Below are 14,536 nucleotides of genomic sequence, written 5' to 3' on the forward strand. Positions count from 1 at the left end.
TCACTGTCACTGGCCAACTACAGATGTCAATATCAAAGCAGTCCTTCCCCCTTGCCACTTCCGAGTTTGTTTCCCGGCAAGCCCACCTCCGAAATATTTTGAAACGTTTCGAATGATTTCATTTCATTTTGGAAATGTTTTGGAGCCTTCCGTTTGGTTTCAGATTCGGTGTTTCGAGCACTGAAACCCCTCCAAAACAAAATGGCTGCCGAAATTTCACACAGCTCTACTGATTACCTATCCATCAGCCCTCTTGTCTGTCTGCAAGTTTGTGTGCACAGAGTCAAGCCCTCACCTCTCTCCAAATGTGCAAAGTTTCAAGAACTTAAATGAACAAAGGATATCAAACACAAACGCACTTTTTGTAGAAAACACGGATTAAATCGAGGTAGCTCCCTGACCAATGATTTAAAACATGACTTAAATCAATTTGATTTAAATCAAATTCCCCCCTGGTTAAAATGAAAATGAGTTCCTCTAAACCTCCACCACAGTTAAAAATTTCGTCTGCTACCGCAAACGCTTTGTGGCATCTGTATGATTTATGCACAAGAACTAGCCACAAACTCACTTTCCAAATGAACACCTTATCAAATGCAAACTAAAATCCCAGCCACGTGCCTCTCTGAATCACGGTGTACACGGCACTGAATTGGAATGAACAGTGGCAGAAATGGTCCTATGGCACAAAGCCACCTCTCTGTCATACATTCAAATTCAGAAGCCTCACTCTTTATCAAATCATGGATACTTGACATTGTGCTCAGCCATTTGAATCACCATATAATACCCCTGTTGTCCTACCAGAGATGAAAACAAAAGCACCAAGACTGAATCAAATCAAAGGGGTTCACTCTTCATTACAGTCCTATCAGAGCAAACATGGGCTCCACTTTGAATTCAGACTCCAGTAGCAATGCCCAGAGCTCGCTACAATCCAAGCTAGTTTGGGAAAATAAAAAGATCCAGGTATCCAGGCTGTATTGGTCTAGAGGCAAAAGGAATCAAAACTCGTGGCAGAGGTGATATCTTTTATTAAACCGACTAGATATGTGCAAAAAAAAGAAATACACACTCCATAACACCTGTGAATTTGGCACCCAATTCCAAAAATTAATGTATATATGACTGCACTTACCTCCTTGCAGAGGGGCTGGGCAGTGGGGACTCTTTCAGGCAAGGACAAGCCTAAGCCTGTGCTTATCTACTTATCTCCTCACACCTTGGGGCACCCTTCAAAGGATCTAGCAAGACCTCAGGACACCCCGGCACCCTGGTTGAGAATCGCAGTGCTAAGGACAAGGTAGGGGAGAGACCATCATCCAAAACTCAGAGTTGCAGAAAACTCCACACAAACTTCAGTGCTGACCTCTTGAAATGGAAGAGCGTGTCGGCTTAGAGGAAACTGAAAATTACAATGTAATACACCAACTTCCTGGCTATTTTCTTTGAAGGACAGGTATGCGAGTCCCAAATTCGTCATGGCACTGTTGAAGTGCAATACTGGCAGCTGCCAGGAGATGGTGTCATGGCTTCTGGTAAGAGAGCAACCGACATTTTCAAAACTAGATGTTTGAGAGTCAGGCTGCTAAATAAATTCGGGCTTGATTTTTGACGATGCCAGAGCCACTTGAGTCAATGGGAGCTGCAGGATTCTCAACACCCCCTCAGGTGTCAGGCCACATGGTTAGGTGCCCAAATACAAATTAGGAAGTGAGTTTTAGACACTTAACACAAAAAATCATAGCCAAGGGAAGACGTGTCCGGCAGCAAAAAAAAAATGTGCAAGGAAATCCAGCAAAAATCATGAGTGGATGAAGAGAGATAGACTGGTGCCAGCTACAACTTTTTGAATTAGTAGCATTTCCTTTGGAATTATATTTTTCTCTTTTCAAAGGAGCCCAGCCTAATGTAGGCAGACTGCACAGAAGCCAACTAGGCAGCAAAAGGCATTTAACATGTGTATCCACTTACAAGATTACACAGGAGAGAGTCTTTTCCCATGGATTACACAAACAGTTACTCACAACTGAATTTCTTCAGTAAACCAATGTTAAAGGTCACCAAGAATTAAAAATTCTTGCCTCTAAAGGAGGAAATAAGCTTTTAAAATCTCTATCTTATCTGCAATAAAATTTCTGAGACGCTTATGTTTACAAAAGCAAGAAATTCAATTAACTGCAAAGCCAATGCACACCTGCGCTGCTCGGTATATCTTGAGGTCTTTTACTCAAGACTTTAAAAGTAACATTCTGCAAATAGTTTACTCGTTAGGGAAGAGTCTCCAGCTGTTTTCTTTTTCAAAACATCCAGCATCGCGTATAAAAGACGAAGTAGCAAACGCCTAGACAGAACCAATAGCTAAAACTTGGTTAAAGTTATGCACAAAAAGGTGAAGTGCTTCTAATCTAGAGGAACAGCTGGGCTTGGTAATCTACTATCAAACTGAAAATTAGAAGGCCTGAAAAAATAAAACAGCTGTGAAATAAGGAACATTTCAGGGGCATCGCTATGATATGCTTAGTCCTCATAATGGAAAGAAAAAGCTTGTTCTTATGTAGTAGTGTGGGAAGGAGAAAAGGCAAGAGCATATATACTTATCCTATTAGACATGTATGGGATCAATTTTGGTTGACTGGTTATGATCAAACAAATTTAACATTTGTTCAGAAAAGTCACTGTATACTCATGCTGCATTTACCCAGGCTTACAATGAGCCTCTGAAATTAATGCCAGCCACAGAACAAAGACAAATTACACAAATTGTGAGTGTTAGTTTGTGTCTTGGTCTCCCATTTTATCTAAGTAAGCTATTTTTTAACCTAAAAATACTAAAAAGCTCTTTAAAGAAAAGTTCACATCAGAATATTTGCTCTCTCTAAATTGCAACGCAGAGGTAATGATGTAATAAAATCTAAATCAAATTCCTTATTAAAATGTTACATGTTACAAAGGCTGCTGCATCTACCAAGAAACTGAAGCTGGTCTCTCTCTCTCCATACGCAGCATTTGAATTTCCTAAAAGGACTCTGGAAGATGCAGTACTTACTTGAATGTGATATTAAAACCTGTCAAATTATAGGCAGCATCACTAAAGAAGTGCAGCAAGACGTAGCCAGAAGTGGCTACAACTTCTGGGACGGTTTCATTGCCATCCTTCTCAGGAACAATAAGACCACTGAAAGAGAAAGACAACGTTTCACATTAATCACGTACAGTTCTGGGCTCATAAATATGGTGCGTTTATTATATACACATTTCAGGTATGTGTAAAACAACTGAAATTGAGGATACAAACAAGATGATCTTGCCCAGGGGTGGGCAAAATATGGCCTGCGGGCTGTACCTGACTCGCCAACTGACCTTACTTGGCCCGCCAGCCTCCACTAGGAGCCTGGGGAGGAAAGGCTGCATCTTGCATTGTGCCACTCCACTCTGCCGCAGCTGGGGCTTGGCCAGGCCACACAGACTCCTCTTCCCCCAAGCCGCTCAGCTTCCTGTTGGTCCTGTAGCTGCCCAGTCCTGACATTGCAGCCGTGGGCACCCAGGCCTGCACAGGACGGGGCATAATGCAGCGCACTTAGTAGCAATCCCACCCACCCAAGTGCTGCAACGTGCTGCTGACACTGTGGTGCAACCAGGGCCCATGCCAGCCACCCCCAAACTTCCCTGGTGTGGTGCGGTGCAGCAGCAGGGGCTCGTCGCGGTGTGCAGGTGGGACAGCTACTTGGTGCGCTGCGCTGCTCCCCACCCCGTGCAGGCTTGGCTGCCAGCGGCCAGTGTCAGGACCGTGCAATGTCAATAGAAAGTTGGGCAGGTGGGGGGAACAGATAGTAGAGATCGGGGTGGAGCGCACACGCTGCACGGTTCAGCCCCAGCCACAGCAGAGCAGATCAGCGTGTGGTGCAGCCCTCCCTTGTCAGAAGTGGTCGGTGGGCCAGATAGTTTCAATTGACATCTCCCTGTCCCCCCATGCTAGCCTTCAATAATTCACCAAACTCATTAAGTGACCCTCCAGGCCAAACAACTGCCTACCCCTGATTTTAACCATCATTTAAATATTACTCATTTACATCATTAAATATTTCCTATAACAATATGATCAGATTTAGTGTTTTGTCACAGGAAAAAAACCCTTAAAACAGTGACGCTCAATCTCCAGCACAGTGCTCCCCAAGGGTCTAAAAAATCTGGAAGTGGAGGGGTGGTGGCAGCGTTAATTGCTGCAGCCTCCAGAAACATCCTATAGGGAGCCCTACAGGCCACATGACGTGGCCCCGCATGCCAGATAGCACTGGTGCACAGAGCCACTCCACGGCCAGATCCAGCGCATGGGGCTGGACCAGCACACAGGATCACACCCACAAACTGACCCCACCTGCTGACTGCACACCATTCATCTGGCCCTCAGGGTAGGAAGGTTGAGCACCACTGCCTTTAAACACTCGGAGGAAGAGAATAATATACACTCTCTCTTCCAAAAACTGCATATTCTCAGAGATGCGTGAATCTACATGAAACAAGGCACTAAGATGACATCCGATTCTTTAGAAATGAGGTAATTCAGTAAACCAACTAATTTAATATATTGTGAGATCAATACCCAATTTAACCTGGGACTTCATAAAAGCTCTGCTTACATAAAAGCATTATTAATTTTTCCAGCTTTAACTACCTTAATGCAAATTGTTGTGGGGAAAAAACAAAAAGGGAAAATTTGAAACGGCCCACTGAGCAATAAAGAATTTTTTTTTTTGCATGTTCGCACACATACACGCATAAAAACATATATAAGCATGGACTTGGCTTGAGTAAACCAAAATTTGCCTTCAGAGACAATTTTTCTATTTTAAAAAATATTCCCCGCCCCGCCCCCCCACACCCCCGATCATGCTCCCATTTGGCTACATAGAACATGTTTCCAGAAACAGAAGGTTATTTAAACTTTAAAAAAAAAAATGCTTGGACCATTAAGTTAAGTTCTCTGAAAAAAGGTATTTATAGGATCATAGGAAACATGTTAAGAGGGATATTGGGAAGTTATGTAGTTTCTACCTGGAGCAAAGGGCTGAACATCCCTGAATGAACCAACCCAGCCCAGTGTCTGTCCAACCTGCTCTTGAAAAGTTCAAGGATGGATAGTCCAGAACCTCTCTGGACAGCCTGTTCCAGTGCTTGACCACCCTCACAGTCAGAAAAGTTCTTCCTCAACTCCAACCTAAATTTTCTCTGACCTCAATTTATGCTATTTTGAGAACTTGACTGCTTAGATCAGCAGTTCTCAATCTTTCTAGACTGAAGAAAGACTGAGAGAGTCTTGAAGCACCCCTGGATAGATTCAGTACACCCATCAAAAAATGCCAGCTCTTAGGGTTCCTACACACATGCACCGGGCTCCAACACGCTGGAAATCCAGAGCATCAGACCAGTCGATTAATCGAGGCGGCTGGAGCCTGGAAACTGACATGCCCCAGCAGCCTCGTGTGTCGTGTGCATCTGCACTGATAAAATGGTGACGGTGCACTTTAAAATAAAACACGTCTGATAAGGTTTACTTCAAAGCACGCTGACACCTTTTTTTTCCAGCGTGGGGATGCACAGCGACACTGATACACGTGACACACAGGCGTTTTTCATTAGCACAGCTCACTAATTAAGGTGCCTGGTGCTGCACCGGAAATGCATCTAAAAATCCCCTTAGTTTCCCTTTCTTTTTTTTTGTTTGGACTACGGAAAAAATTATAGAGCGATTCTTTTGCTGCAAAAAATTCAGAAAAACCACAACAGATAAGAGTGTTTTTGACCCAGCAATTCCTCTTTGAACTTTCTGGGTGCATCTCATACAGCATGTTTGCACACTTAACAGTGCTAACATTATGTGGCACCCTACAGCATCCTTGAAAGGATCTCAAAGCACCCTGATCGAGAATCACTGCCCCAGATACCACCCAATTCAAGTGATCTTTGCTATGTGAAGTGAAGCATTTCTTCTTCTAAGAAGTGTGACAATAAGAAGAAAACCTATTAACACTTCACAACACCTCTGCCAATACTGAAGTAGGCAGTAGCCTACAAAAGTTCATGCCTCTCTGAACAAGTTAGTCCAGTGGTGCCCAAACCTGCTAGCTGAATCTGGTGTGCAGGGCCATGTTATCTAGTCCAGGGGCTCCCCATGGGTCTGACAATTTGACATCAGAGAAGTAGATGTTAACACTGCCACTGCTCCACACTGCCAAATTTCCAGACCTTTGGAGACCCCTGCAAGCTGGATAACATGGCTCCATGGGCTGGATCTTGCCTACCGGGCAGGGATTGAGCACCCCACAGTTAGTCTATAGAAAGTGATAGCCTTCCCTTCCGTCTGGCAAAGACCAACCTAAGACACTTATTTGGTAGGCCAAAATTTTGCCAATCTAAATGCAAATCTTTATTTAATGAAGAGTTGTCTTTAATTTCAAAATTAACCAATAAGACAGGTTTATTTAACAGTGAAACTTTCTTCTCATAGACATGGAACTCTGCCCCTAGGTCTCCCTCCTCTTTGCAGAGAGATTTGATCAGTAGCTGGATCCAATTTAAGTTATAAAGGATTCAATCTCCCCTCAAGACCATGATTGATGGAGAGAATGGTTTTAAGGAGAGACCATATGCAGCTGTTCTGTATTCAGGTACGCACCCCAGTACAAATCAACTCTGCAGGCTTCTTGTAAAAATAGCCAACAGGCTTGGCTTCTTAACTTGTGACGCCTATGTATCCAACAGCAAGACCAATAAAAAGACAAGGCTGAAAAAGGAACCTAACATAATCCCAACTACGCATACAACCTCAGTGCTCACAACAGTACTTTTTTTTTAATTAACTGTAATATTAAAGAATATTATTTTAGCTTTAATATTAAGCAATTACCTGTTCTAACAGACCAGGGTCACAGCACACCCTTATTTTCCATTTCTGGACATATTCACTGCAGAAGTTATGTAGCTTTTCCCATGCTTTTTTACATGCATATATTTTGGCCACAATATGGTAATTCTGTTAAACATGACAGCCTCTTTTGTATCATTACCAAGGAGTATAAAAATTACATGTTCACTGCCTGGCATGCCACAAAAGCAGCCTCCTCTCACCCACTGACTAGATGGCAAACATGCTGTTATGTCCACAGACAGTTTCTTACAAGAAAATTTTGCAAAAGCCAGATTAAATGTTTTGCCCCAGATACTTGAGATGTTAGAAAATAGCATAGACTGAACTGCTATTTTCCTTAATTTATTAAGGAATTAGAAAGGTTTGAGTTCTATTTTCAGGGTTGAGACCGAGGGTCTGAAGCTTGAAGTACTACTATTCATTGATGCAAGTGCAAGGGACCTAATAAATTGGTTTTTTGGGACAGGGCAGGGAGAAAACAGCTCCTTACTGTAACATTCACACTGGAACAGCATGTCTCTTCCTTATGAAAAAAAATATCCAAATGCAGTTCAGGGTGGAGAAAACTGCAGTTCACAGATGGGAGGGGACACTATTTGCTGCTTCTCTTATTCTTCTGCCACGTGCTATTGGTATTGCTTCACAACCAGAACAGTGCTGGAAAGAGCCGAGGACAATAAGGATGGATAGGCAAGAAAAGTGCAGTAATAAGAGAGGAGAAAGGGGTAGAAGAGAAGAGAATGAATAGGAAGAAATAAGGAAAGGTTTAGCAAGAGAGAGGAAGTTATTGAAAACTTCCCTGTGCCTAAAGAAGGGTGTTTGCGCCCAAAAGCTTCCAAAGAACATTTTTTCCAGCTATTCTGTTGGTCTAATAAGAGATACCGCATTTACTCCAAGAACCTCGTCTGCCCAAGATGAAACAAGCATCTTTCATGCTTTGGACAGGCGGCATTTCAAACTGGTTTTGGAAAGGGTCAGACCGAACGACCAAGAGAATGGAGCGCCTCTCTTGGAAAAGGAGAACAAAGGATCTCAGCTTATTTAGCCTAGCTAAAACAAAAGGATACAATTCCTCTCTATAAAAACAGCTTGGGGTAACAACAAGGGAGAAAGAAGCACAATTTAAATTAAAGGCGAGCCCCAAGAACAAGGAGGTAAAACGTTCGCCATGAATGGACATATGCCAGATATAAATGAGGAAGTCTTCAACCACAAAGGACAGATTTTCTGGGTCAGCTTTCCAAAACGTTTCTCACCCCTAACTAAGAAACAGACTGGTTTCAGGGGACAAGACTGAATGGTCCAGAAGCCCCCTTTGGTCCCATGTTCCTCGCTACCATGCCGCACACCTGTGGCACTATATGTGTTGTTATTCCCCACTTCCCATGGCGCTCATAGCTGGTCATTTCTTTCAAACGATTTACCTTCATTTTCTTTGAAGGTTACTGGCGTACAGGACTTTCCATGTGTGCTGGTAATGATTCATGAGCTTCAGGCAAAGGACAAAAGAATCACAGAAAAAACAGGCTGTCCTGATCTCAACAAGTGACCATTTTTCTTACCGAAATCCCCAAGGGAGTTTTATGAACATGCATTTGCAGCCAGATCACCAAATAAGCTGCTGGGGGATGGATGGGACACACAAGTGAGTCAGATAACCTTCTAGTGACTGTGTGTGTTGAAAAGGCTGAAGAGGACAAATTATTCCAGGTAAGTCTTGTAAACTTGAGACAAACTAGAAAAAATAAAGAGCATGAGATGGTATGCCAGGCACTTGCTGTTTAAAATTCCCAAGCTGGAGCTGGACAACATTTTTTTTTTTAAGAGCACTCGACAGAGAAAGAAAAAACCTGTAGATGACATACAAAGCTCTTCCCTGCAAAAGCTGCAGGATAGCACTATAACTATGGACTAAAATACAAAATAAAAGCAAGCAGTGTTACTAACACACAAACCAAACCTTGAAAGCTTGTAAATGAGGATCCGTCAATGTAGCCACCTTCAAAACGTAGGCCAGTTAAACTGTGAAAGTCGAATCCCGAGTCATCTGCCACAAGGGAAATGCAATGAAAAGCATCTGTACGATAAGCGCCTTTGTTCTACGGGCCCGAACTGAAGCTTTAATTTTACTCGTGGCCAACTTATTTTAGAGTTTAGCATCTTCTCTGTCCTTTCTGAGCATCTGCAAGCACTTTGCATGCACCAAGCTGCTACAAAGTCTGGTTAACTAAGCAAATGTCACTATTCAGCTGAGCTCTCCAATAAAACATACTAAGGGCTGGAGCTCACCACATGTACCTTACTCCGGAGGCGTCAAACTCACATGGCCCCAAGCGACTGGTGCACGGCCAACCCACAGGCTGGATGAATGGGTGCATGGATGGCCTTGTGGGCCTGAATGAGCCCACAGACCCACCCTGCTCCCTATCCTCCACATACTGGATTCACTGCACACAGCGCTCGCTCCGGCCAGTCCAGAAGCTACGCTGCACATGACACCTGCCCCGGGCACGTCCCAGGCCCTGGGCACAGAGCTAGCCTGTCCTGCACTGCCTGGGACACGCAGGTCAACTCTGAACCTAGGGCAGCACTGGGGACATGATAGTGTAGATCCTGTCTTATTCTATTCACCTTAAAATATCCCTTTTTATAGGTACAGATAATAGTGCAGGGATTTGTAGTCCATGGCACAAATCAAAAGCAAAATCCAGCTCCCCTAGCTCCCTTTTATGTCCTCTAACCTTCTTCCTCTAGACCCTCTCCCTCCTGTACCTATCATTTTAAACCATTCCTTGTTTCTTGTGTGATCTCTGTTCCCTAGCCCCTCTGCTTCATTTGGTATGTAAGCATCACAGCAAACATCAAAAATGTGTTCTTGAGAAGCGACCTGCCTGCATGTCAAAGATGAGCAGTCTAATAAGCTCCGCTGCTGCCGGCACACAAAAAGTGAGACAGAAAAACAGTAAGAACCAAGGAAGGGGAGAGGGGAAGAGATACAAAAGACAAGCAAGAGAAACAAAAGGATCACAGTGATAGAAAGGCTATGCGCACATTTGCTCCTCAACCGGCTGTACTGGAGTGTGCATCCAACCTTTCCTGACACTTCACTGTAAAATATCTGGATGACACCAGACAGGCCCACAAGCAGGAGAGCCTTAATGTCACCTTAACTTAAACCTGCCTCAGTAATGCCAAACTCAAGAGTTCAAAGATTACATGAGACAACACAAACAATTCAAAAACCGGAAGCTTTGTAAGAAAATTATGCTTGAAATTAAATCTGAGCCTCTGATGTAACGATACAACTTTGGGAGCTGGGTTTTAAAGCAAGGGGCCCACAAGAATCACGACGTTTGTGAAAATCACGAGCAATAACAATACCACCAAGTCAAGTCCTTCTTCGAGCCATTTACCCAAGTCCTAATCATGCACAGATCCCAACAGTAATAAAAAAAGGTAATGGCCCCCATTCCCAAAGAGTCCCTGCAAGTCAACAGGACTCATTTGTGCGCCACGGTTTGGCCACTCGGTTCTGCACTGAATCAGCTCTTTAAATCTCTAGGATGGCGATGATGCTGTATGAAACGAGTTATTCACAGATGCCTTGCATTAACTCCAGACTGCAAAAATGTACCTTCTTCGCACAAATTCTATTGCTAGCAATTAAATATGAGTGAAACGTGGCACCAAAGACTTAAGCTACAGACACAACATATCATATTCTTGTGTCTAATGAGTACACTGCAGTTCAGAGCCCTGGCTTTAAAAGAATCAGAGATCTGCTCTAAATCTCTTCATTTATAAATCTTCAATCCACTTAACTTTGAAGACGTACCTGTATTTTTTCCTAACAGACACCCTTTTTATATGTCCAGTCCAATTATTTTTTAATAAGATGACAAGTGTGGTGAACAGATATAAACACTCATGTAATATATTACATTTCTCTTAGGTATTTGACTTGGTAATGCTTGAAGTATGCTGCAAGTGCATTGTTGTATTTTCTTGCAATCCAGGTTCATGTTAAATGTACACATATCTTAAGTATTAATCTTTCCTCTTTTCTCAGAAGGCTTTTGGACTCTAGAAACTAAATGAAGAGACAGGGTAGGTATCTGTCAGGGACGGATTACCAACAGTAAATGCTGAATCTCTGCAGCAGGCTGGGTTAGATGACTTTGGAGGTAGCTTCCAACCCTATAGCTCTATTAAAAATGAAGACCCTTTGAGTCATTCATGTAACCTCCATTCCCAGTTCAGGAATTCCACTGAAATATATTCTGTAGAATATTGGACAAAACCATCTTTTCTACAGCAAATGAGCAAAATCCATCCTTGGAGGAAGAGAATCCACTGGATGCACGCTCCAATACTTTGAAGTAAGATATGTGGCCTTTTTTAAAGCACTATTTTATCCTTGTCCAGCTCCATCAAAATATTGAATTTGGAGTGATTTATGTATAGGCATTCTGGTAGGGTTTTGTACTGCCAGCCATAAGTAAAATATGTAAACATTAGTCAAGAGACCTATTTCTGGCAAGAATGTCATATCAAAAGCAGACAAATAAACCAGAGATTGGTGCTTCAGTTAGTCCACAAGCAGAATAAAGACCATGGTATCTGCTACCCTTATTAGGTGTTATGGAGGATAACTGAGTCCCCAAGTCATATCTTCTAGGCCATATGTCAAGTCTTCTGTGTAGAGTGAGCAGAAGAGGCAAGGTCAAGCTTCTGGACTCAGGCAGACTCTCAGGCAAACTGAGACTAGACATTTTGATGCATCGGTGGGCAATTGTGACTGCATATGCAACCAGATTTGTTAAGTAACATAGCTGAGAACAAAAGTAAAAGCATGACAGCAAGTTCTAGTCAAGTACGCTGCACTAAGCAGTTTAACTGAACCTCTCTACTCAAGACAGCAGGTAATAAAGCTGTAAAACAGAAGAGGGAAAAATGTCACCAAATGGTTACCCCTAAGGCTTCCTGAAATACAGTTGTGCCACTGATTTTATAGATGTTAGGGCTGGAAGGGACCTCGTGAGAGCATCAGGCCCAGCCCCCTTGCCCAAAGGACAGGAAAGTCAGCTGGGATTAGATGGTCCCAGCGTGGTGAGCATCCAGGCGTTTCTTGAACGTATCCAGAGTAGATGCTTGCACCACTCCTGGGGGGAGTCTATTCCAGACTCAGGAGACTAGGAGAGTATAGAAGTTTTTTTTCCCTTATGTCTAGTCTAGAAGTCTTCCAGCAGTTTGTGGCCATTAGATCTTGTGTTCCCTTGGGGTGCCCTAGTAAACAGATGTTCTCCCAGTTCCTGATGCACCCCTCTTATGTACTTACAGGCAGTCACCAAGTTCCCCATGAGCTTTCTCTTCTCCAGGCTGAAGAGTCCCATGGCTCTCAGCCTCTCCTCTTAAGGAATGTTCTCCTGCCCTCTGATCATGTGTGTGGCTCTCCTCTGCACTCTCTCAAGCTTCCCCACATCCTTTCTAAAGTGTGGAGCCCAGAACTGGATGCAGTACTCCAGCTGCAGCCTCACCAAGGCCGAATAAAGCAAGAGGATGACTTCTTGGGTCTTGCTCAAGATGCATCTGTAGATGCAAGCCAGGGCTTTGTTTGCTTTGCTGGCAGCAGCATCATGTTGGTGGCTTATGTTCAGCCTGTGATCAACCATGACCCTGAAGTCTCTTTCGGTTGTGGCACTAGTGAGTGTAGCACTGCCGAGCCTGTAAGTATGATGTGGGTTCTTTCTCCCAAGGTGGAGCAACCTTGCATTTCTACATGTTGAACATCATCAGGTTTTGATCCGCCCACCTTATGAGCCTGTCCAGGTCGGCCTGAATCCCCACTCTATCCTCTAGTGTCACCGCACTGCTCCATAATTTGGTGTCATCGGCAAAACTTAGTCAGCCCGCTTCTGACACCCAAATTCAGATCATTTATGAATACATTAAACAGTACTGGTCCAAGTACCGATCCCTGGGGGATGCTACTGGTCACCATGTGCCATGTTGACTCTGTTCCATTGACTATCACTCTGTGGGTCTGACCGTGGAGCCAGTTCCCCAGCCATGTAAGGCTGTCGAAGCCACAGTCCCCCAATTTTACCATGAGGACATCATGGGAGACCAAGTCAAAGGCTTTTTTGAAATCCAAGTATATAACATCAACCTCATCTCCCTTGTCCAGTATCTAGAGCTTTTAACTCAAACTCCAAAGAGGTGTCATAAAAGCATTAAAAGAAACTGACCCTGGCCAACGAGATATAAAAGACCACTTGACTAATACCAACATAGACTAAACATGCACCCCATTTGAAAGGTTCAAGGCAACCTAAGAGAGACCTTAGAAGTACCTAACCCCACACTTTCCTTCCGTTATTTCTTCATTCTCATTATGTGCATTTATTATACCACTTCTTGTATTTAATTTATTTTCTTTGGAGATAAGGTCTGTGAAGTGCATGAAGTGTACGTAGTCCAGGGTGACTCAGGCCTTCACATCGTCTTCCAATATAAATATTGGCTCCCTGATGAATTCATTCATTTTCTGGTGCAATTCCTCCTGGCAACTATCCACATCATCAGAAAGCTGTTTACTGTAGACATCACAACAGATAAGGGCCTTGAAGAGAAGGGGCTAAGTAAGCTTTGCACATACATTTAGGAAGGTTTTACAGGACAGCACAGTAAAAAGTAAAATGTGTTTGTGGAAGACACAGACAATGGAGGCTGGAGAGGAGAGGGAAAGAGCAAAAGCAGTTGAGATCAAGGGCTTCAACGAGTGTTTTAGCAGTACTTAAAGTGAAAAAATAATTCAACAGATGCCTTTACTCTCCCTCCATCAAAATTAGATGCATCTGTTATTTCTTAAAGTCTGTTTACTGAACAAAACCATTCTGTACTAATGAAGAGTGTAATTCAAATACCGACTAAAGCAGCAATCAAAAAAATAATTGGATATATAACTTCCGTTCCCTTGAAAGTGCGGCTGTATTAAGCTCATACTCTTTTTTTCCCCCCTCAGGCACAGACTTCTTGGTGATTTACAACATGGTTTTGAAGTATGAATCACAAAATGTTAATGTTGTGAACTACCTATACCCTCAATTTAAAAGCCCAACATTTTTTGGAAAGGATATGAACACTGCAGGTACAGATCAGGTTCATACCACTGTTACAACAGCATACTAAGAATTAGCTTAATTAGAGCAAACTATTAGAAGTCATGATGGCATTTTTTCCTCAACTCATGTATCAGCTCAGTGTGTGCTTTTAGGCAAGTTACTTTAGTCTCTTAATTCTGTAAAGTTTTCCAATAAATAAAATGAGAAAGACAATGTAATTGTGATTCCTGCTTAAGTTCAGAATAGTTCACAGGAAGTTAAAAATTTGCTGATGATACCAAAATTTGGGGCGAGGTGAGCACGCTAGTAGGGAGGGAAAGACTGCAGCAAGACCTGGATAGGTTACAGGGGTGGGCTGACATAAACAGGATGTGTTTCAATACTGACAAGTGCAGGGTGCTGCACGTGGGCAGTAGTAACCAGCAGCACGCTTATAGAATGGGAAACTCCCTTCTTGAGAGCACAGAGGCAGGACAGGATCTGG

At 43.1% G+C, this 14,536-nt stretch overlaps 1 protein-coding gene across 2 annotated transcripts in view; it reads right to left on the reverse strand.

The window, feature by feature from the left end:
• The window catches only part of ATRN (attractin), a 254,873-nt gene that overhangs the window by 175,977 nt on the left and 64,360 nt on the right, over positions 1 to 14,536 (reverse strand). For both annotated transcript variants that reach the window (XM_019552795.1, XM_019552796.1), the window contains exon 4: positions 3,050 to 3,178. In XM_019552795.1, the coding sequence (XP_019408340.1) occupies positions 3,050 to 3,178 (129 nt within the window). The remainder of the gene's footprint in view (positions 1 to 3,049; positions 3,179 to 14,536) is intronic.

The sequence above is a fragment of the Crocodylus porosus genome, unplaced genomic scaffold (genome assembly GCF_001723895.1).
Source record: "Crocodylus porosus isolate Cpor-Errol unplaced genomic scaffold, CroPor_comp1, whole genome shotgun sequence".
Classification (NCBI taxonomy): domain Eukaryota; kingdom Metazoa; phylum Chordata; order Crocodylia; family Crocodylidae; genus Crocodylus; species Crocodylus porosus.